This window comes from Geotrypetes seraphini, chromosome 7, assembly GCF_902459505.1.
Source record: "Geotrypetes seraphini chromosome 7, aGeoSer1.1, whole genome shotgun sequence".
Lineage (NCBI taxonomy): Eukaryota > Metazoa > Chordata > Amphibia > Gymnophiona > Dermophiidae > Geotrypetes > Geotrypetes seraphini.
In genome coordinates this window covers 165,599,938-165,624,823 of record NC_047090.1, presented here as the reverse complement: position 1 = coordinate 165,624,823, position 24,886 = coordinate 165,599,938, and the positions used below count along the sequence as shown (strand labels likewise).

General features: G+C 43.3%; 1 protein-coding gene across 3 annotated transcripts in view; it reads right to left on the bottom strand.

Annotated features, from left to right (window-relative positions):
- SETD3 (SET domain containing 3, actin histidine methyltransferase) overlaps positions 1–24,886 on the bottom strand; it is a 243,069-nt gene that overhangs the window by 23,731 nt on the left and 194,452 nt on the right. For all 3 annotated transcript variants that reach the window (XM_033952232.1, XM_033952233.1, XM_033952234.1), the window contains one exon: positions 21,251–21,325. In XM_033952232.1, the coding sequence (XP_033808123.1) occupies positions 21,251–21,325 (75 nt within the window). The remainder of the gene's footprint in view (positions 1–21,250; positions 21,326–24,886) is intronic.

The following is a 24,886-nucleotide window of genomic DNA, read 5'->3' as shown; positions in this document are numbered from 1 at the left end:
CTCCCTCCGTGTACTTCTACATCAGGGCCCCCCTCCCCTGGTTTGTCCCCCCCCTCGAAGGCCTACATCCCCCCAAAGACCTGCCTGCCTGTCCCCCCCTTTGAAGGCCTGCATCCCCCATGAAGGCCTGCCCCCCCCTTTGAAGGCCTGCATCCCCCCTGAAGGCCTGTCCCCCCCTTTGAAGGCCTGCATCCCTCCCAAAGGCCTGCCTGCCTGTCCCCCCCCCCTTGAAGGCCTGCATCCCCCCAGAAGGCCTGCCTGCCCCCGCCCCTTTGAAGGCCTGCATCTCCCTTGAAGGCCTGCCTGCCTATCTCCTCTGAAGGCCTTGTCCCTCCCTCCCCTGGAAGGCCGCACCCCCTCCCAAAGGACTACACCTCCTCCTTGCGTCTTCCCCACTGGCCTCCCGAATCAATCTTCTTAACTTCAGCATCCTGCAATAAGATCGCTGGCACTAGCAATCTTTGCAAGCTGCTGAACGGCTTTGGAGTGTCTTCTCTCTGCCGCGGTCCCGCCCCTTCTCTGACGTCAGCCTACTCCACCAGCAACTGTAGAGGCTCTCTAGTGCTCCAACTACTCACATCCACACACATAGAAGCTGAGGCATGGGATTCTCCAGCAACCAGTGTCTTCAAAATGGAGTACTGACTCCTCTCCCTTTCAGTCAGAACAATCCCCAGCCAGCTTCAACCAAAGAACACCACCCACTCAATTCTGGCATTCAGCCCAGCTGGGTGGACGATTTGTAGATTGTAGATCCATCTTTGTTCCCTCCGACGTAGCCGACGTCTCCAGTCACCATGTCTCACAGAACAAGGGAGATGATCAATCACCACACACCACAGTGAACTAAAAGCATGTTGGGCTTCAAGGCAGTGCACCACAAGGGGTTCTTTCACTCTCTTAGTATGTATACATGACTTGTACTCCAGTAATCTGACCCTCAATTTCCGTGAGGTCTGTCCCACATATAGCAGAGGACAGGGGCGTATGATGATGTAAATAACCCCCTCTAATGCAGGAAGTGTTGCTCTTCAGTCTAAACCTTTGTCCTGAAACCGGATGCACAAATATAGTGATATTTAACATCAGAGAGCACACTGAGCATCCACTACAACTGTGGTGTCCCCGTTCACCATTCTGAACTCCCTCCTTGTCCACTGCAGATAACATATTAGGGCTCAAGATGTCATTTCCTGTTCCTTCCATAAGCAAAAAGGATCCTAGTATCCTGAAAACAGGGGTGAACCCGCAGGAGCCCAACATGTGTTTGCATGACCCGTTTCACCTGAGGGGACATCTGATTAAACTTAGAAACAAAAGGGATCACATCCCCTTGAGGTTGTTCCCTCTGATACTCCAATAGGGCCTCCCTGTGATTGTAAAGGGCCCGTCTAGCTGTTCTAGATACAATAGTTTCTGGATATCCCTTCTGATGAAACTTCTCCATCAATGTTACTAACTGGTGCCTATATTTGGCACTGAAGCTACAAATCCGTCGATAGCGGAGAAACTTGGCAAAAGGTATACTGGCCTTAGACCCGTATGGGTGCATGCTGCTAAATTCTAGAAGGGAATTGCGATCCGTATCCTTCACAAAGATAGTGGTGTTAAAATGTCCATCCAGGATCTCAAATCTCACATCTAGGAACGAGATTTGTGTCTGATGATATGTCATCTCAAAACGCAAAGCAGTATGACATGAATTCACATATTCTCTAAATTTGAACATGTGGGACATACCTCACGGAAATTGAGGATCAGATTACTGGCGCACAAGTCATGTATACATACTAAGAGAGTGGAAGAACTAAGAGAGTGGAAGAACTAAGAGAGTGGTGCACTGCCTTGAAGCCCAACATACTTTTAGTTCACTACGGTGTGTGGTGATTTATCATCTCCCCTGTTCTATGAGACGTGGAGACTGGAGACGTCAGCTATGTCAGAGGGAACAAAGATGGATCTACAATCTGTCCACCCAGCTGGGCTGAATGCCCAAAGTGAGTGGGCGGCGTTCTTTGGTTGAAGCTGGCTGGGGATTGGTTTGACTGGAAGGGGGAGGAGTCAGTTCTCCATTTTGAAGACACTGGTTGCTGGAGAATCCCATGCCTCAGCTTCTATGTGTGTGGATGTGAGCAGTTGGAGCACTTGAAGAGCCTCTACAGTTGCTGGTGGAGTAGGCTGGAATCATTCCCCTGATGCAGCTCAGCGAAACGGAGGTTTCCCTGTTGGGAAAGAGTGGCTGCGGGGCCAGGCAGGCTTGCACTTTTTGGATGCATGGAAGACAGCCTGGACACCGTCTGCAGCTAAGTGTTTGTTTTTTCCTGCTTACTATTGACTGTGTTTGAGACTCATATATGTGCTGCTTGCTTTACTCGCATTTTTTGGAAGTTTTGTAATTTGGCGTGCTAGAGTTTTTTTTGAGGTGGTTCCTATGAGGGCTACTATAGTGTTTCTCACTGCTGAGTGAACTGATACATTTTGGACCTTGCTTAATGGTTGTTTATAAGTGGAGTTTTTGCCATATGAAGATGAACTGAGGCTTTTTCTCTACTTTTTTCCCTTTTTTTCTTGTTTTTTGTGTGTTAAGTGAATGAGTGGGTCTTTGTATGAGTGCAGTGGGTAGACCTGGTAGTCTAGGTAGGTCTCTCCTATGGTTTCCAATAGGGCATAATTTATTAGTTTTAGAGGTTGTTGGTGGACCTCAGTGGCAGGAGGGAGTAGGCATCCCTTCTGCCGTTCTTGAAATTAAAGGTGCGGGGTGTGTCTGGGGGGAGAGGAGATCCTGGCGGCAGGAGGGAGTAGGCATCCCTCTTGCTGATTTTGTATATGGTGTTGGGGAGAGAGGTAGGCTGAAGACAAGGGGGGTGTTGGCATGTTGGCGGCAGGGGGGAATATTTCCCTCTGCTGCTCTCCCTCCCAGTCAATCAGCTGAGATGTCAGGACTCGGGGAGACCTGAGGCTCAGGTGCAGGGACAGCAGCTTTGACAGAAGGGAGGAACATTGCTTAGCAATTGCTCTTCTGAGCAAGCACCAGGCACAGTTCAGGCCAATCTTTACCAGCGATTCTCCGCACAAATAGTGCATATATAATTTGCATGCTATTATGTTGAGAATTGCCTATAAAATAAAAATTGCTCCCATTACGGTTACTACATCAACTTGCTGGATTTTACCGGCGAGTTTTGAGAATCCGTACCTCATTTCCTAAGAAAACCCCCCAAAAACCTTGTTTTTTTGTTTTTACACTTTAAGAACGCTAAAGAGAAAAGGGCAGGCACAAAGAACTGATTGTTCAAAAGATTTTTTTTGTGAAGAAGTTAAAGGACAATGGGCTGTTAGTGCTATACTAAGTTTTGAAATAAAATGCAATTTGTATGAACAGCATTTCAAGTCAACCTCTTTGATACAAACTATGAAACTCATGAGAAAGCTCGTTTTTTGGAGAATAGCTGGCAGGGGGCTTGGTGCTGAGGTTGTCTCCCAAATTTGATGAGGTGACCACCTAAGTGAGAGATCACAGTATCTAGAAAGGATATTATCACAAAATTAAAATTAAGGTATTTTGATGGGGTGGGGGGAAGTCTACAGTACTGTATACCAATTTCCTGAATCAACTGCTTGAAAGCAGGTTGTGGGGAAAAAAAAAGAATAAAAAAAAAAATTTGGAGGGTAATTTTATAACAGGGGACCTACGCAGGGAAGATGCATAAGCATGTACTGGTTTTATAAAATTAGCTCTGCATAAAACTGGCTTTTGAAAGCTCTTGCACATCTGCTCCACAGCAAGAGTAAGTTTTGAGTATTTGCCAATAAGAATTTTACAAAATACCGTATTTTTTTGCTCTATAAGACGCCCCTGACCATAAGACTATAGAGGAGGAAAAAACAAGAAAAAAAAATTCTAAACCAAATGGTGTATCCTGTCTCCCCTCTGGTGGTCTAGTGGCGGGCTGGGGACAGGGCACAGGGCAGGCAATGGGGCCTGACCTGGAAGTCTTTTCACCTGTCAAACTGGGATAAGCAATGCGGCATTTAAGATACCATGACATTTTGCAGTAATGATATTCCTGAGGTACCATAGTTGTACAAAATCCTTTCCAGTCATCTTGAACTGTCGCCTAAATACTTTGCAGTGGACACTGGAACATAAAATAAAGCAATTTTGCTGCAGGTATAGCCATCATCCCTAGCACCGTGTTGACCTGTCAAATTTCTCCTGTTCAATGCTGCAGTCTTTTACATGAATTTGAATGCTCACTTAAGGTGGCTTTGCCTGCACTTCCCCTCCTCAAGCAAAGCTAAAGACCTTTTCACAGCTCCACAGTTTTCTTGGGATGGAAAAGCAGACACATTGCTGACTATTTTAAAAGAAAGAAGCTGATGAAAATTACTGTAATACCCCCTCCCCCCACGTACCTTTGTTTAATCCCAGCGGTCCAGCGCTCCTGCCCTTCCCTTGCTCTGCCTCCTGATCTCTTCCGGCAGTAGTACAATGCAGGCGAAAGCTTTTCGCAGCCTGCCTGATCCCGCGCCGCTCTCCAAATGGCTGCCGTCGGTTCTCGTGAGTCCCAGGAGAACAGACGGCAGCCATTAAGAGAGCAGTGTGGGACCAGGGAGGCCGCGAAAAGCTTGCGCCTGCCTTGTGCCGCTGCTGGAAGAGATCAGGAGGCACAGTGAGGGAAGGGCAGGAATGCTGGACTGCCGGGATTAAAAGAAGGTACTGGGGGTGTTATATTTGCTCCATACGATGCACCCTTATTTCCACCCACTTTTTCAGGGAAAAAAGTGTGTCTTATGGAGCGAAAAATATGGTATGCATTCATATTGATCCTGCCCTTCAGAACAACTACATTTGCATCAAAAGTAAGCATTATACTTTCTTAGCTCCTATTTGTATTCGTGTATACCAGAGCAATTTTATAAGCCTCTATTAAGCTTATAAAGTGCTGTTCTATACATTCAAGTCACTTACAAAGTCATCCCTTAGAAGGTAATTTTTTAGCTGTGGACACAATGTGCATATGGGAACCTTTGAATTTTCAAAATATGTGTGTTTTGTTCTGAAAGTACCCCAAGTTATTTTTAGTATGCACAATTTTCTAGCGTAAATTTGCACATGTATTTTTAACACAAGTAAATACTTGTGCTACCCGATTCACTTTGGTGAATCAATTCATTGTTCAAGAAAATCGGACTCACCAATTCAGCAACCAACAACCCCCTCTCCCTTCCCAGTGAAACCTGACATATCTCTGAGGCCTCCTAAAGCAGCAGCAGTTATGAACTGTCAGCAGCAGCACTGTTCTGAACAGACTGCTCACGATCTGTCCCGCAGGGGCCTTCCCTCTGCTGTGTCACTGATGATGCAGCAAAGGGAAGCCCTAGTGGGGGCAGGGCTCGAATAGCCCATTCAAAGTGATGCTACTGCTGACTGTCCATTGCTGCTGCCAACTTTAGGCCTCGGAGGTATGTCTGGTTTCACAGTGGGAGAGTGTGAGGTGCTGCTGCACAGGGGGATGGGAGGAAAACTACTGCACCGGGGGTGGGAGGGGAGGAAAGCTGCTGCTCAGGGGATGGGAGGGGAGAGAAGAGAGGAAGAATTGTTGGGGTGGAGGCAAGGGAGAGAACAGGAAGATAGGGGTGAGAGGGAGAAATCCTGCAAATGGTGGAGGAGAGGGAGACATGTACAGAGAAATGTTGGATATAGGATGGGGGGCAGGGAGAGATAGTGAATGGGGAGAGAGAAAGAAATGTTGCACATGGGGAGGAAGGGAAAGATGCTGCATGGAGGGGAATAGAGAGGTTTGACCCAGGGCACAAGGCAGAGAGAGAGAGAGATGGTAGACAGTGGGAAAGAAACAAATGTTGGTAATTTTCTATTTTGTGATTACAATGTCAGATTTGAAATGTGTATCCTGTATGAACTGGTGTTAGACAGCGAATGTGAGCTAGGACCTAACAGAGAGAGGAAAAGTCTTTTTCATTTACACCACAATGATGGTGTGGGGTTGGAGAGGGAAAAGTGTGTGTGTGTGGGGGGGGGGATGGAAAGGCTACAAAATAAACCCACCTAAACACCCGTTTGGGCAGGAAAATCAAATCAAATAGAAAAATCGATTCAATAGGGCCAAATCAAATTGAAAAAAATTTCCCTAAATCGGGTAGCAGTAGTACATACCCATGGCATGAAGAACTGATAGGATGTTATGAAGATCATTTACACAGCATTGTTTGTGTGGGGGGAATCTTTGACCTAAAGATTCCAGTCCAAACTTTCCTTCCAGATGACACAAGTATGGAAGCTTTTGGCTCGATATTGGATTTGACCACCATGGACCACCATGAAAGGATGAGGAAGTAGTTGCTTCTTGAAACTTGGAGCTTTCTAGACTTGTACAGAGTTAATAATCTTGTTTACAGAAGAAATATAGGAAGGGGGTGGGGATCTCCCACATTCTTATTGACCCTACCTTCAGGATTCTGTAAATGAGCACTCTCACAGCCTCCCTGGGTGGTTTGAAGAACTGGAGAATATCAAATGTTATCCCAGGACAAGCAGACAGCATATTCTCACATATGGGTGATGTCATCCTGGAAAATGGCAAGGACTACCTAAAGTGAACTGTCAACTTTAAGAAATTAAGAGACTGCTCGTACCGCGCATGCGTGGGTATCTTCCTGCCCACAGCCAGCTCACTGCACCATTAGTTCCTTGTTTTCCGTGGAGTGGAGAAGTCAAATTTTGGGATTCTCGTCACACACCTTTTGGCATGTTTCATTATGTTTTTAAAATACGTTTTTTATATGTGTTTATTTTCTGCTTGTATTAGTTACGTACGTTTTGTACCTTCCCTTATTAATTTTATTTTCTTTTTTTTATATATTATTTTTTATTTTCAAATTTTACAGAAAGTGTACAACATGTTAAAATACAATTGATGAATATACAATAACACTTTTATATCTAATACATTATGTTCTAAATATATTTTTATCCCCTCTCCCTCCCCCCACCCTTCTATTACTTTTCATTCATACATTACATATTGTATAATATATTATAACATATTATGTAGAAATTATTTTCATTACCCCCCCCTCTATGTGTGTCATAAAAAAGATATTTAAAAGAAGAAAAGAAGAAAAATCCTATTATTTATTCATTGCAGTATTTTGTCAATGGCCCCCATATTTTTATAAATTTAGTATATGTCCCTCTTTGTATTGCTATTGTTCTTTCCATTTTAAATATATGACATATTGTATTCCACCAAAATGTATAATTTAGGTTGTTATAATTCTTCCAGTTGTTGGTTATATGCTGAATGGCAACCCCTGTCAAAATTAATAAAAGCTTGTTATTTTCTGGTGAAATTTGACTTTTTTTTCTCATCATCATTCCAAATAATATTGTATCATATGATATTGCAATATGATTTTCCATCAATTTATTAATTTGTGGCCAAATTGAATTCCAAAAAGTTTTAATATAGGGACAATGATACAATAAATGATCTAATGTCCCTGGTTCTAGATTACAGTGCCAGCATTTATTGGACTTAGAACTGTCTAATTTTTGCAAACGTGTAGGGGTCCAAAAAGCTCTATGTAATAAAAAGAACCAAGTTTGTCTCATAGATGCTGACACTGTACATCCCATTCTCCAAGACCAAATTAGTGGCCATTGAGATGGATTAATCTGATGTCCAATCTCAATGCTCCAAATATCTCTTAGACCATTTTTTGGTTTTTTATTTAAATATCCAGATATTAATTTATACCACAATGCGGCTTGATGTCCTAGGAAGTCTGCTTGAAAACATAAGAACTTTAAACTATATTGATTATTTAATGTTTTCCATTCAGGGAACCCAACCTGAATGGCCTGCTTCAATTGCAACCATTTAAAACTTTGTGTTTTATTAAGACCAAATCTATGTTGCAATTGTGAAAAATCCAGCAGTTTACCTTCTGAAATAACATCGTCTAGAGATCTAATGCCTGCAATAATCCAGTTCTTCCAAAGGATTTGAGCTCCGCCAATTTTGATCTTGGAGTTTATCCATATAGATTGATTAGTTGATTTGTTTATTGGGATAGGTGTTAATTTACTTATAAATCTCAACGTTTTCCAAGTATCCATTAATATTTTATTTTCTCTTTATTTGCAAGTATTACTGAAAGGGTGCTTTTAAAACTTGGCCTACTAGTCTCCCACTCCTCAGTGTTGGCAGTTTTTCCTCTCAGGATCGTTGACCTCTCAACAAATTTTTAGATTTTCGGGTCAGTTTTTAAGCGGCATCGAGAATGGCCAACTCCATTGCTGAGGCTCTTCTTCACAGCCCTACTCCAGGGCCCTTGACTTCAACATCCAGCTGTACCTCAGCTGCTTTGGTGCTGCCACCATCAGGGGAACCATGTACGAAAGATAAGAAACACAAACACTGTTTCCCCTCCAATGCTGCTGCATCACAATCAGTGCTCCCTCTAAGCGGGCGGGTGTTGTGAGCAAACTTTTTTCGCTGTGCGCTAAAAGCCAGCAAGTTATGAGCCAACTCGCCCGATTCTCCTCTAGCCGCCCTGCCATCTGCCGTGCGCTGTGACGAGAAACTTGTGCGCAGCGATGTAATATTTTGTGCGCCAGCGCACGCCAGCGCAGCTTAGCGGGAACACTGATCACAATCATCTTTTCCGTCAAAGAAATGAACAGATGCCTCTGAACTTGTGCATTCTGTGCCGCTACCTTAAAGACACAAGTTCCAGTATCAGTGCAGCAATGAGTGCTGCCTACTGCACAAGTGCTCTCTCTACAGCAGCAAGCACATTCTGTGCCGCCAACCCACAGGCCCCTGGATCTCCAAGATTTGAATATGCTGTTATAGAATGGGCTAGCCGGGCTACTGCAGTCACATGCTGTGCTAAATATTATCAACACACCCACAGCCTCAAGCGAGATGCCGCAGACCACCACACTCAGACTCCTGCATGTGCGTTATGTACGCTTAACAAAGGCGTCAATGACGTGCGCCCATTATCTGCATCTATGGCTACATTGTCATGGTGGAGGGGCAGAATGTATCTGACTCGACACTCCTCTTGACATCCATGTCGACACTCCCTCCCACCCCCCGAGGTCACAGCTCTTATTCCTAGACACGATAGTGCAACCCAGACATCCTGCTAGATGTGCCCTCATGACTCCCACCACCATTCCAGGTCTCTTATTTACATTTTAGGAAATCTTTGAAAACTCTATTTATCAAGTTTTTGTAATATTACATTTATGTTTCGTTGTAAACTGCAAAGATCTGCAAGGTATTGTGGTATACAAATAAATTTGTTATGTTATGTAAGGGGCAATATGATGAGGACTATGATTCTGACTTCTCTTCCTGTTTCTAGTAGGTCAGACTACAATGATGAATTCTCTGATGGCAGTCGTTCAGATTTAGCTTCACTGCCCAATCAGACTCTACCCCCTGCGTCTGTCCTTTACCAAGTTTATTAGGCAAATGGTGGTAGGATCATCCAATTCCTTAGGAGTCTGAAACAGAACCTACTGTAGAATTCAGAGAAGCATGTGACTAAAGGGAGTTGCCCAAGCACTGCCTGAAGGTTCCTCTACACAACCTTAAAATGAGGTCTTGCTCAAAAACTGGGAATCCCCCTTCATGTACCAGTTGCTCTAAAGAGGTTGGATTCCCTTTACAAGCTTCAATCTGCTCTTGGGTTTGACAAACCATAGCTACCACACCAGTTGCAAGTGGTGGATTCCTTCTTAAAGAAAGTGCAAAATTCTAAAATCTGCACTAGTGCTTATCCTGGCAGAGAGGGCAATATGCTGGATAAGTTTGGTTGCAGGGTGTTCCAGGGCTCCATGCTCAAGAGCAAATTCCTGAATTACACCTTTTATATGTCCTTCTACATGAAGTCTTGTCCAGAGGACGTCCAGTTACGATGAGTACATACCCTCTAAACATCTCTCAACTTAATATTTCAGGCATGACCTCCTGGAAACCAGTAAATACATGGCTCACTCACCATAGGATGCCTTTGATGTAGCTTCTTGCACCTCAGCGGTGCCAATGGCTATGCGCAGACAAACTTGGCTCAGAATCTCAAATCTTGATGCCAATGCTCAAGACCATCTTTCAAACATACCTTGCACAGGTGATGACTTGTTTGGTGATCATATAGAGGAGGCAACTCAAAGGATAAAAAGACATACTGACTGTATGACCTCCTCAAAAATGCAACAGCCTCAGCAGCCTAAGCGATTTTCAAGCTCCTACAGGCGTTCCTTACTATTCCATAAATAAATACAGTCAGCCTCTTACGTCTAAGCGAGCATCTACCCAAAGAAAACTTCTGTGCCTACTCAACCTAAGCAGCACCAGTCATTCTGATTCCCTCCTAGAGAGCTTAGCCAGTGCTTTTCAATCCACACCTCAGACTCTCCCAATAGGAGGCAGACTCATCCATTACAAACAGCGCTCAACCTTTTGAGGCTATGCCCTTCATTTCTAGAAGAAACCACTGAACCACCTTCCAAGAGAGTTGCATTTCAATTTCCATCAGAGAGCCTTCCTTCACCAAGAACTCTCAGCTTTCCTCCAGCTCAATGCAATAGAAAAGGTTCCACTGCAGGAGAGGGCCAATGGTTCTATTCGAATTAAGACCGGAGGTATTTGTCCGATTCTAGATCTCAGGGCACTCAACAAGTATCGGGTGAAAGAAAAGTTTTGGATGCTCTCTCTGGGAACTCTATTACCTCTTAGAAAAGAATGACCAATTCTGCTCTCTAGATCTCAAAGAAGGTTACACACATTTCTATTCTCCCTGCTCACAGAGAATACCTTCACTTTTGTCTGGGAACACACAATTTCCAGTACAATGTGTTCCCATTTGGACTGGCATCAGCACCCATAATATTCACCAAGTGCTTGGTGATGGTGACAGCAATACTTCAGTCATACAGTTTCCACGTCTTCCCTTATTTAGACGACTGGTTGATCAAAGCCTCCACAACTAACAGGCTTTGTATGCAACAATTCAATTAAACTCCTAGGATTTGCAGTCATTCAATTACCCCAAATCCCACCTAGAGCCCACTCAAATTTTGGGGATTATTGGAACTCTTCTGGATACAAACCAGATGCCTGCTTTCCTTCTTCAGCAGAGACTCACCACACTACTTCAGTTCTGTCAGGAAGTCTCTTCTTGCTGCCACCTGAAGGCATGTCACGACTCCTTGGCCACATGGCCTGCACAGTATATATGGTTCTATTTGCCCATCAGCTCAGGCATTCTCAGTGGGCATCATCTTCCCAACAGTCTCAAGCAACTGGTCGTCTGTCCCAGCACTCGTCAGTGACACTGTAACTCAAAGACTCACTTCTGTGGTAGATGTTTCCATCCAAAGTACCACCTCATCAAAAGATTTTGATAACAGATGCTTCCATTTAGAATGGGGATCTCCAGGACATGTCTCTGCAGAACTCCAGGGATTTTGGAGTTCTGCAAAGACACTTCTTCAAATCAATCTAGAACTATGAGCAATTTGCAATGCCCTATTCACATTCCAGGATAGTTTCCTCAATCAATAGTACTGGATCGAACAGACAACCAAGTAGCCATGTACTATGTAAACAAGCAGGGTGGAACAGGATCTCACCACCTCTGCAAAGAGGCCATCCAAATCTGATTTAGGCCATTGCAACATTTTCCTGAAAGCAGTCTACCAAGCGTGATAACAGAATGTATTGGCTGACAAATTGAGCAGGGTTCTACTACTGCTGCCCTATTCAGGGAAAAAAAAATTTCAATTTTATTTGGCCTATTGAATCAATTTTTCGATTCAATTCGATTCACTTTTCCTGCCCAATCGGGTGTTTTTTTTTTTTTTTTTAAACGTCCTGACAGGTTTATTTTATAGCCTCTTCACCCACCTTACTCCACTTTGCCTTCTCCAACCCCACGCTGGCACTATCGTGTAAACAAATAAGACTTTTCCTCTTTCTGTTAGGTCCTAGCTCATGCTCACTACCACCAGCTCTGGCAGGATATACATTTCAAATCGGACATATTGTAATCACAAAATAGAAAATAAAATTATTTTTTTCTACCTTTTGTTGTCTGGTCATTTTATTATTCAAATCATGTTGGTCCCAGGCTCAGGTTTCTGTTTGTCTTCTGTTAACTCGCTCGCCAGGGTCTCCTGCCCATTTGACATTTTCTTCTTTCTCCGTACTCACTATCTATCTTCCATCTCTGTACCTTCCTTTCCACTGCCATATCCAACAGTTCTGTTTATTTCCCACTGTCTACCATCTCTCTCTCCCCTCCCATATCCGCGCCTTGTGGTCTGGGTCAATCCTCTCTATTCGCCTCCTTGCACATCTCTCCCTTCCTCCCCTCCATTATCATGTGCAGCATTTCTCTCTCCCTGTCCTCCACCCTATGTCCAATATTTCACCCTCTCTCTTTTCCATGCATGTCTTCCTCCCCTCCACCAGGATTTCTTCGTTGCATTTCTCCCTTCTCCTCCACACCATGTTCAACAATTCCTCCTCTCTTTCCCCATTTGCAGCAGCTTTCAATCTCTCCTATCCCCCTCCAGCACCTCCAGACCGACTCCCAACCCCCTACATCATGAGACCTGACATCTTTGTGCCTCCTAGAACAGCAGGATCAGCCTGTCCCACCAGGGCTTCCCTCTGCCGCATCATCAGTGATGTGGCAGAGGGAAGTGATCGGTGAATTGATTCGAATCAGTGAATCTGGCAGCACTAACTTCTACAACCTCACAAATGATCACTCAACAACAGTCTTGCAACAGATATTTGTGGCTTGGGCGACCCCAGAAGTGAACCTATTTGCTTCCTTCTACAATCACAAGCTCCCACTTTTCTGATCCAGGCTCCACATTCCCAGTCACCTGGAAACGGATACTCTTCTGCTTGACTGGCAAGGCAAATTCCTCTATGCATTTCCTCCAATCAGGCAACATTGCTCAAACATCACCAAGAAACAGCCACCATGAATCTCATGGTACCTCAGTGGCCATGTCAACCTTGGTTCCCTCTCCTCCTAAAAATGAGCACACAGTAACCTATCACTTGGCAAATCTTTTGAACACTGCTAACACAGAACGAGAGCTCTCTACTAAATCCCATTCTACGTTCCTTAGCCCTCACAGTGTGGTATCTCTCTTCCAACCAGTAGATACTCTTTTGTTGTCCGCACCAGTGTCAGCTATTATTGTAGCATCTAGGAAGCCTTCCACATGGTGCTGTTACCGCTTCATGTGAACTAGCTTCTTATTGTGGTGTAGTAGCAAATCTCTAGATCCAGTGACCTGTCCTATTCCATCCATACAGGATTATCTCCTACACCTCTCTAATTCAGGACTAAAACCTAATTCAGTGAGAGTTCATCTCAGTGCTATAAGTGTGTTTCACACACCATTGAACAGGTCCTTAGAAACATAGAAGATGACGGCAGAAAAGGGCTATAGCCCATCTAGTCTGCCCACTCTAACAACCCCACCCCCTTGAATTTACCCCCCTAGAGATACCACATGTGTATCCCCTCTACATTTTTTTACCTCCCTAGAGATCCCACATGTGTATCCCATTTCCTTTTAAAATCCGGTACGCTGCTGGCCTGAATCACCTGAAGCGGAAGTTCATTCCAACGATCGACCACTCTTTCGGTGAAGAAGAACTTCCTGATGTTGCCATGAAATTTCCCACCCCTGATTTTCAGCGGATGTCCTCTTGTGGCCGAGGGACCTTTAAAAAAGAAGATATCATCCTCCAACTCAATACGGCTGGTGATATATTTAAACGTCTCTATCATGTCTCCTCTCTCTCTACGTTCTTCGAGTGAGTATAGCTGCAATTTATTCAGCCTTTCCTCATACGGGAGGTCTTTGAGTCCCGAGACCATCCTGGTGGCCATTCTCTGAACCGACTCAACTCTCAGTACATCTTTTTGGTAATGTGGCCTCCAGAATTGTACACAATATTCCAGATGAGGCCTCACCATGGATCTGTACAACGGCATAATAACTTCGGGCTTCCGGCTGATAAAGCTTCTTCGGATACAACCCATCATTTGTCTTGCCTTTGATGAAGCCTTCTCCACTTGATTGGCAGTCTTCATGTCTTCGCTAATGATCACCCCCAAATCACGTTCCGCCTTGGTCCTAGCTAAGGTTTCACCATTAAGTGTATAAGTTTTGCATGGATTCCTGCTGCCGAGGTGCATGACCTTACATTTTCTAGCATTAAAGTTTAGCTGCCAAGTTGAGGACCAGTGTTCCAATAGAAGTAGGTCCTGCGTCATACTATCTGGTAAAGTGTTCTCACTTACAATGTTGCATAGTTTGGCGTCATCGGCAAATAATGTGATTTTACCCTGAAGCCTCTGAGTCAGATCTCCCACAAATATGTTGAAGAGGATCGGGCCCAAGACCGAGCCCTGCGGCACTCCACTGATCACCTCTGACGTTTTTGAAGGAGCACCATTCACCACCACTCTCTGAAGTCTACCGTTTAGCCAATCACTGACCCATGTAGTTAATGTCTCTCCAAGTCCCATTGATTTCATCTTGTTCAATAGTCTGCGGTGCGGGACGCTATCAAAAGCTTTACTAAAGTCCAAGTAAACAACATCTAGGGACTCACCCACATCCAGTTTCCTTGTTATCCAGTCAAAGAAACTAATTAGATTGGATTGTCAGGACCTGCCCTTGGTAAATCCATGTTGGCGGGGATCCCTTAGATTCTTCTCGCACAGGATCGTATCTAATTTATGCTTAATTAGTGTTTCCATGAGTTTACTCACTATGGATGTGAGACTCACCGGTCTGTAATTCTCAGCCTCTGTCCTGCAGCCCTTTTTGTGGAGTGGGATTACATTGGCTGTTTTCCAGTCCAAGGGGACTCTTTCCGCCCTCGAGGAAAGATTGAAGAGCACAGACAATGGCTCCACCAGGACATCACACAGCTCTCTAAGCACCCTGGGGTGTAGATTGTCCAGTCCCATGGCTTTGTTCACTTTGAGTCTTGATAGTTCGCAGTAGACGCTGCTGGGTGTAATCTCGAAATTCCAGAACGGGTCTTCTGAGCTTTGCCTTGCTTGCAATTGTGGACCGGACCCTGGTGCCTCGCAGGTAAAGACTGAGCAGAAGTATTCGTTTAGTAGTTCGGCTTTCTCGGAATCTGATTCTGCATAAGTCCCGTCTGCTTTCCTAAGGCGTGCTATCCCATTTGTGTTTCTTTTCCTATCACTGATGTACCTGAAGAAGGATTTATCCCCTTTCTTAATGTCCTTTGCTAGATTCTCTTCTATTCGAAGCTTGGCCTCTCTGACTGCCGTTTTGACAGCTTTGGACCTGGCCAGATAGTCTTCTTTGACTGCTCCTCTCCCTGATTGTTTGTAGGAAACAAATGCTTTTTTCTTTTTCTTAACAAGGTCCGAGATTTCTGTAGTGAACCACTGGGGTCTGTTATTCCTCCGTCGTTTGCTTACTGTTTTTATATAGCGATTTTATATAGCAGTACATCCTTTGATTTCTAGATTCATGAGGAGCCTTTATAATACCAAGCTGCTTCTAAAACCTCCTCAGTGGCTTAGGACCTTAGTGTAGTACTTTCTGCACCCATAAAACCTTCATTTGAACCACTGTCCATTTTATCTCTCAAGTACTTCACTTGGAAAGTGGCCTTCCTCACTGCTCTCACACCAACACGCCAAGTCAGTAAACTCCAGCCGCAAGTAGCAGTTCCTGACATGGTGGTCCTTCAAACTCATTTGAAATCCCTCCCAAAGGTTGTTTTGGAGATTTATCTCAACCAGACCATCAATCTTCTGGTATTTTTTCCAGAGCCGCATGCTCACCCTAATGAGGAAGTGCTTCATGCACTGGACTGCAGACGTGCTCTAGCTTCCTACTTGGATAGAACCAAGCCTCACAGAACTTCTACTCAGCTGTTTCCGTCATTTGACCCAAACAAGCTGGGAGCTCCTGCAACCAAGAGAGCTATCTTCACATGGATTGCAGACTGTACCTCGTTCTGCTATGCTCATATTGGTCTTACATTAGAGCAGGGGTGTCAAACTCAGGCCCACCCTGTTCCTTCCCTCTCTCCATGTCATTGTCCACCATCTCTCTCAGGCTTCCCAGTCTCACCTTCAAAATCAGCCTACAGAGGATTGCCAGTCGGCTGTAGCCTCCGCATGACGTTCCCTCTGCTGCAGTCCCATATATCAGAGGAGGGGCAGGACAACGGCAGAGGACATGTGCTGCGGAGGCCGACGGCAGCCTGCTATGATCGCTACAGCTGACCAGCGATCCTCTGCAAGCTGCTTTGAAGTTGAGACCGGGAAGCTGGAGGATGCTAGAAAGAAGGGGGGAAACATACAGTTCTTTGGGGGGAGGGGCCCTGGTGTAGAAGTACACAGAGGGGGAGAAGAAGGGGTCCAAAGAGACGTACATACGCTGAACTGAGGAGGGGGGGGAGAAATAATGGGTCTAAAAACAGAGAAGAGGGAGAGAGATGGTGGACAATGGGATGGAGGGAGGGAAGAAACAGAAAGGTAGAGAAGTTGGACACAAGGGATGGTATGGAGGGGGGATAGAGATACTGGATAGGAGGGTAGTTGGGAAGAGAAAGGGAGAGATGGTGGGGTCCTTCGCTGCAGCTGTGGGGATGGAGATGAAAAAAAAGGAAAGATGCCAGACCTCCGGGGAAGGGAAGGGAAACAGAAGGGGTGAACAGAGATGGAAGATGGATGGTTAGCATGGAAAAAGAAGAAAATGACAAATGGGCAGGAGACCTGGCAAGCAAGTTATCAGAAGACAACCAGAACCTGGAACTAACATGATTTGAATGACGACCAGATAACAAAAGGTAGAAAAAATAATTTTATTTTCTATTTTGTGATTACAATATCTCAGATTTGCCAGAGCTGGTGTTAGACAGCAAGTGTGAACTAGGACCTAAGAGAGAGAGGAAGCGCCTTTTTTATTAAATTTTTATTTACATCATAGAGCGGCGTGGGGTTGGAGAGGCTGTAACCCTATACTTCTATAAAGACTAAGGGGTCCTTTTATTAAGATGTGCACTTAGCATGTGCTAATCACAACATGCACAAACTTGTTTCAACCCGCTTGCTACTAATCTTTAGCACACACTAAATCGGTTAGCGTACCTTAATAAAAGGACCCCTAAGTATCTTAATAAAAAATTTGGCCTGCAACTTAGCCTATGTTTTAGATTTCGGGCTCTTATGTAATTGAGTTTGACACTTCTGCACTAGAGGATTGTGTAACTGCACATAAGGTGTGAGCGATGGTGACTTTAGTAGCCCATCTATATGCCACTTCTATTGAGGATATCTGTAAATCAGTCACCTGGTCCTCAGTTCATACATTCACGACCCACTAATGTTTAGAAAATCTTACCAGACAAGCTATTCAATTTGTCAACAAAGTTCTCCAAAATTTAATCTCCAATTAGAAGCCAATTTCCCTCCAATCTTATTTGTTAGCTGGAGAGTAACCATATTTGAGAATATGCTGCCTGCTAGTCCTGGTATAAAGCACAGTTACTGGTATAAAGCACAAGTGATATCCAGGGACAGCAGGCAGATATTATCACAACCTGCCCACCTCTCCTTCTTGGCTTCTTAGCTTTGCTATTGAACTGATGGTCCCGGGAGCTGGCAGCAGGTGGGAAGGCACCTGTGCATGTGTGGTCTTAAAACAATTCACTTTAGACGGTCTGTGCCTGGTTCCTTGGATGATGTCATCCACATGTGAGAATATCGGTCTACTGTCCCTGGATAACACCTGTTAAAAAATAAGTAACTATGCTTTTCTGCTATGGACTCGTCCTCTAATTTAAATGGTATGGCATAAGCTATCTCTCCCTGAATATTCAATGAATAGCTCTAGTGGGGATTAATGCAAGGGCAGATCTGGGGAGCACTTCTTAAAACCAATGAGACATATCAGAAAAACAGCTACAGTGAAATCAAACGTCGCTGAAAAAGTACCTGAATTGTGCTACATGGAGCCAATGTCAAAAGTACAGAAACTTCAAACAATGAAAAAATTAGGGAAATTATTAATCTATATTTGAACTTATTTTCTACTTGGAAAAAGGTGTCTATATATGGTCTTACACTATTTAACAATGCTAGCATAAGCTCGTTATTCTTTCAGCTGATCTTAAGACCTGGAATATATTTTATCTGGGCTTCCAAAAAAGTGTTTCTGAATTATCTCTAAGACCTCAAACCTTTAATCCTTCCAAATTCTCCTTTTAGTATCCTTCCAATTTCTCATGGTCTTAAATTAAATGTCAGTACTACAGTTTTACTTTTAGTCTCCCTCCAACGATTATGCCAAATTTGATTGCATTATGATCACTATTACCAAGAAGCTCTATCACCATTATCCTATGCACTAAATTCTGTTCCATTGAAAATTAGTTGTAAAAAGGGTGTTCAATAATTTATCTACTTCACTAGGAAAGAAAAGTTTTCAACAAATTTTTGTTTTATTTTTCAATATAGTCCCCCAATAGCTCCATAAACTTCATCCACTTTTCCTGTAATCACTAACCCCTTTGAAAAGAATTCTTCTGTTTGACCTTCAAACCAGGACGTCACAGCTTTCTTGATGTCTTCATTATTTGAAAACCACTGTTCATGGAGAAATTTCTTCAGAACTTAGAACAGGAAATACACTCCTCCCTCCATATTCACGGGGGTTAGGAGCCGGATAACTTTTAGGGCCGGATCTGACCCACCCCCACCTCCCTCCTGCATCACGGACCTTCCCCAGACCTTACCTGGTGGTCTAGTAGTGACACTGGGCAGGAGAAATCTTCCTATTCTCCTGCCCCATGCAGAGCTGTCATCAAAATGGCTGCTATGAGTTCCCGTTGTGGTCTTGAGACTACAACGGAAACTCATGGCAGCCATTTTGATAACAGCTCTGCACGGGGCAGGAGCATAGGAAGATCGCTCCTGCCCCGCGTCATCGTTAGACCACCACGTAAGGTCTGGGGAAGGTTCAGGATGCAGCGTTTCTGTTGTAAAAAACAAGGGGGAGGTCCAGGCAAAAATTGCGAAGAACTGAATCCGCGGATTCGGAGGGATAAGTGTAATCCGAGGGACCCAGGTCAGGACTGTAGAGTTCAGCTGCTAAAACCCACATTCTCCGATGGCAGCCTGTGATTGTCGTGGCATGTACACTGGCACACTGTCGTGAAGAAGCAGCACTTCTACTGCAAGTTTTCCTTGTCTTCTCTCCTTAATTCCTGCAACGTGATCATTGTGTTGGTGTAACTCTCTCCGGTTATGGTTGTCTTGTGTGACATGAACTCCAGCAGCAAAAGTCCATTATCCCAGAAGACAGTTGTGATAACTTTGCCTGTAGATTTTGTCTTGAACCTTTGTGGGGTGGGGGATGACTTGTGCTTCCACTGCATTGACTCTATTTTGGACTCAGGATCTCTGTGATAGACCCAAGTCTCATCTCCAGTCAAACAATGAAAAAAAATTCACTCAGTTTTCACAGAGCATCTCCAAGTTCTCCTGGCAGCACTGGAGCCTCTTGGCCTTCTGATATGGCATCAGCATTCTTAGAACCCATCTTGTAGTAACTTTGGGCATGCCCATCTTTTCATGAATTATTTTCCAAACTGTACCTGCCGAGATGCCCATTTCTTCAGCTATTCGGGAAACCTTAATTCGTCTGTCTGACAAAATGAAATCCTTGACTTTCTTGTACATTTCTGTGAAAGTCCACAGGCCGTCCAGTGTGAGGGTCATCTTGAATGGATTCTCCATTCCACAAACTGCTTGCTCCAAAATTTTACTTTGAAGGATGATAGGGCAGACTCACCATAAACTGCAGCCATCCATTCATGTATTTTCTTTGGCTTTTTCCTCTTCTTTTGTGAGAAAATTTATCACTGAACGGTGCTCCAAATCAAGCAGTTTTTTTTTTAATATTAAGACTCTCACTGAGCCGCAACTGTGAATGAGTAATGTTGAGACATGTCACAACATGTACAAACTTGTTTCAACCCGCTTGCTACTTTCTTTCATACTCAGGTAGACAAATTATTGAACACTCCTCAAAAACTAGCCCCCTTTTATCAATTCTAGACCAAAAAAATCTAATACACTGAAAATAGGACGACCAACTATATCTAGCTTTTAGGCATATTCACTCCATTAGCTCTGTTTTGGATTTGGCTTTTGTTATTTCCCACGTTGACTATTGTAATTCCGTTTACTGTGGAATTACTGCTTCATTACTTTGACGTCTGCAAACTGTACAAAACGCAGCTGCTAGATTCTCGTATAAGGCTAAATGTCATGATCACATCACACTGCTTTTGATCAAACTGCACTGGTCAACTGTTCAATGCAGGTGTCAATTTAAAATTCTTAGACCTTGGTGTCCCATCATATTTGTCCTCTGTCACTATTCCATACATACCAATGTGTACCCTACTTTCACTGGATTCCCATAGAGTAGTCCTTTCTTCTCCTAAGATTGCATACCACGAATCTACTTGTTTCGCAGCTTATTTATTCCTGTGTCCTGCACTTTGAAATAGTCTTCCCTCATATCTCCTTTAAGAATTGGCTTTTCCAAAATTTAAAGCTATACTGAAAACATATTTTTTTTCAATTGGCATTCAACATCTCATTTCCGTGAGTGGAATCAGATGCTGTGGGGGGCCACATGGTATGCTATTGCTCTTGTCCAACTGTCTCTTTACCTTAAATGATTGGTTCTTCTTTCTCCTATTTTGAAATGGTGTTCCTTTCATTTTTATGCATTGTTTTACTGTAACCTGCTTAGACCTTTTTGAACATTTGCAGGATATTAACAAAAACATGCTGACAAAAGTATTCTAAAATTGAAAAATCTTCCCACAGATTCATGCAAAATATAGGGATGGGCAAGTCAAATGCAAAAACTTAAAAAAGAGAGATCTAAAGCACATAGAGCTTTCTACTGAAATGTCTTGAGGCAGAAAAATACAGAGGTAAGAGAGCTCTCCCTAAGGCAGATATGGCTATTCTGGTTAGATATGTGTAAGCCTAGATGCTTTACACACTGATTTCAAATATTGTCAGAAAAAAGCTAGTGACCATATATTGCAAGTGAACTTAATGCACAACTATGACATTTCCTACAGCATTAAACCCTTACCTGTTCTCCTTCTTTAAAGTCTTGCAATGCTACACATTCACAACGGTCATCTTCTAAATTGTAACCAGTAGTAATCTAGGAAGGAGAGAGAGAAAGTTTTAAACCTGGGCCATGGTTGTTTTTTTTTTTTTTACCTAAAGCCAGTATATTTCCAAATGCAATTAATTGTCCAGCAGACATGTATTCACCAGGTCTGGCAGTGAATGTTTTGTGAAATTCCTGCACTAGAATTATAACATGTTATATCCCCACTCCCTAGTATATTTTCATAGGCATCATTTCAGAATGCAATGACTACAGCAGTGACGGTGAAATATTAAAGCATTCAGCGCTGCATGTCTGGTAGAGCTATAGAAATAATTAATAGTAGTAGTAGTAGTAGTAAAAGCTATTTAAATGTTTTTCTAGATAGACCAAAGCTTTACAACACCTCCCCCAACATTCAACACGTTTACATTTCTGTGTCTCATCAAGGGCTAAATAGAAATATTAATGAGATGATATATTGTAACCCATCCTGATAGGATAGAAAACAAAATAAATAAACAAATGTTACCGGGACTTTAAAAAACGAAAAGAAATTATCCTTATTGGCAACTTCCACCCTATTAACTTCTTCAGAAACCAGGACTTGTGAGTGGGTAACTAGTGCTCAAGATGTATTCTCAAGCCAGAAGTTGGCATAGGTCATGTGACTAATCATGACCCTTCCTCAGCAATGATCCAACCCACTATAGTATTGTTCTGGTTTTGAATTGCTCCTTTTAAGAGATAATAAAGTAGGAAAGAGCTCTGCCATATCCTAGCAGAGAATTTGTGGTGTTCCACACTTAACCCATTCAGGCAACCTGTAATCATTTTAAAAGGTGAAATTTGTCTTTACCTTCTAATTTCCTTGAGTCTTGCTAGACCAGTCCACACTAGTGAATGGAGTTCCCCAACTAGCAGATGGGCAGAGAACACTAACTTTTAGTGACATTGCTAGAATAAGGATTGATGTATTCCTCTCAAAGAAAGGATGACAACCTCCTGCCACAGGATATCTAGCAGGTTTGTCCAATTTATGGCCCCTGGGCCAAAATTCAGTCCACCAAAAGCTTTTACCTGACCCTCAAAAGCTCAATGAGATTCATGCAATCCCCACTGTGGCTTGACTATCTGCAAGCTTGAACCACATGGTGTCAAAAGTTCAGATTGGTTTCTTGGTCTCAAGTATGTCGTCAGCAGCATTGCGGTGGGGGAATTCCACTGAGTTTTTGTTGCTGGAGCCATGTGGGTGAAAGAGATGGTATGAAGGTTTGGGAGGGGGGTGAGGGGGTGTTATATGAGAAAAAAAAAGAGGTTCACCAAGCCTGGACTAAACAGATTTCTTTAGTGAAACAGTCCATCTATCTGTAAAGCAGTTACTTACCTTAATATATCCAACAACAGCAGGCAGATACTTTCACATGTAAGTCACATCATCCACAGAGCCCGGTATGGACAGTGTTAAAGTATACTGTCACTGCCTGTACTGCACATTTGCCGGTACTTTTCCATCCGTCAGCTCTTAGGACCATCAGTTCAGTAAACAAAGCTAAGAAGCCACCTAGAGAAGGTGGAAGGATTGTGAGAATATCTGCCTGCTGTCCTCTGATAATACCTGTTACAGGTAAGTAACTGTGCTTTATCCCATGACAAGCAGGTAGCATATTCTCACATGTGGGACTTCCTAGCTAAATCAAGTGAAATGGAGGAAGTTGGCTGTCAAGTAGAGAATAAATCTTGTAGAACTGCATGGCCGAAAAGACTATCCTGTCTAAAATGATTCTCCAGACAGTAGTGGGATATAAAAGTATGAATTGAGGACCAAGTGGCTGCTTTACAAATGTCTTCAATGATGAGGTACTGATCTTGCCATTGCTCTCGCTTTATGTGCAGTGACACAACCTTCCAGCAGCAGCCTAACCAGAACATAGTAGAAAGAGATACAGTTCACCAGCCAAAGAGAGATGGTTATCTTAAGAGACAGGAGATCCCAGTCTGTTAGGAAAAGTTCCTGTCGTTTGGAACTTCTGTGAAGTTTTGTTTTATGTAGTAATAAGCCAGTGCACACTTATAATCTAATGTGTGAAGTGCTGCTTTCCCAGGGTGAGGATATGGTTTTGGAAAGAAGACAGAAAGAACTATGACCTGGCTCAGATCAAATGCTGAGATGATCTTTGGAGGGAACTTAGGATGAGTTTGAAGAACTACTCGTCATGGTAGAACGTTGTGAATGGAGGATCCGAGACTAGTGCTTGAAGTTCACTAACACGATGTGCAGATGTGATGCAGATTAAAAATGCTACTTTCCAAGTGAGATATGTTATATATGAAGACGCTAAAATTTCAAAGGGAGGCTTCATCAAAGCTGAAAGTACGACATTAAGATCCCAAGTAACTGAAGGAGACTTAATTGGTTTAGTATGCAGAACACCTTTCATGAATCGGGAGATCAAAAAGGTTGTTTATCAAGAGATACATGAGAAACTTTAAAAGCACCAAGAAACTCTGACTGAATTTGTTTTAGGGCCAGCATTTGACGGAGGAGATAATCCAGGACTGAAGATAAAGGAGATGGAAGGTTTTCTGGAAGCTTCAAAAATGGCTAATACAGGAACAGAAAAAGTAAAAGCCATCTACTTGTTAAGAGAAAGATACTATGCTGTGAGAGCTAGCAAATGAGATTATAGGTTCCTACCTGGATAATCTTCTTTCTGTTAATCTATTCAAGAGTTTATATGTATGGTGATCAATCCATTCCCACAAACTGGACTTGCAAAAGTGAGAATGCTTACAGTTTTGAGCACCTCCCATAAGAGGCGGAGCACAGTGCACTCTCCAGTTATGTCCCAAAGCAATCGAGCTCCACTGAATAGAAACAAAGGAGGGGTATGAGGAACCTCCCCACATACAATAACAATTCTGTTCTGCTCTGTAACTTAGAAAACAAGAATTAGAACAACACATCATAGCAATTGAAAATAACCATAGAGAAATAATCTGCTGTATATAACTGGCACTAACATGTTATATCCCCACTCCCTAGTATATTTTAATAGGCATCATTTCAGAATGTAATAACTACAGCAATGATGGTATTCAGAGGCTGAGGAGTACACTTACTCATACCAGATTTCTTTGCACTGAGCCATCTGGTTGACAGGAGAATTCATCCAAGCCTGGAAAACAGAAATATCTGAGGCAGAAAGCAGGCGATTATAGAATATACCGAGGGCGGGCCATACGGACTCCCAAATATATTAGCAGAAAAAAGATTATCCAGGTAAGAACCTAATCTTTCATTCTGTTACATCAATTCAGGAGTCCTTATGTATGGCGACATACCAAAGCATTGGCTGACATCTAGAGTCTGCCCACAAGAATGGAGGACCCAAAAGCGGCGTCCTCTCGAGCGCAACATCCACTCTGTAGAATCTGGATAAAGTATGCAGAGTAGACCAAGTGGCTGCTTTCATAAATCTCTGTGGGAGGAACTACCCGAGGCTCTGCCCATGAATATGGCACCCCTAGTTGAGTGCACCTTGAGAGAAACTGGCAGCTACTTACCACAGGCAATGTATGCTGAAGAAATGGCCCTGCAAATTCATCTAG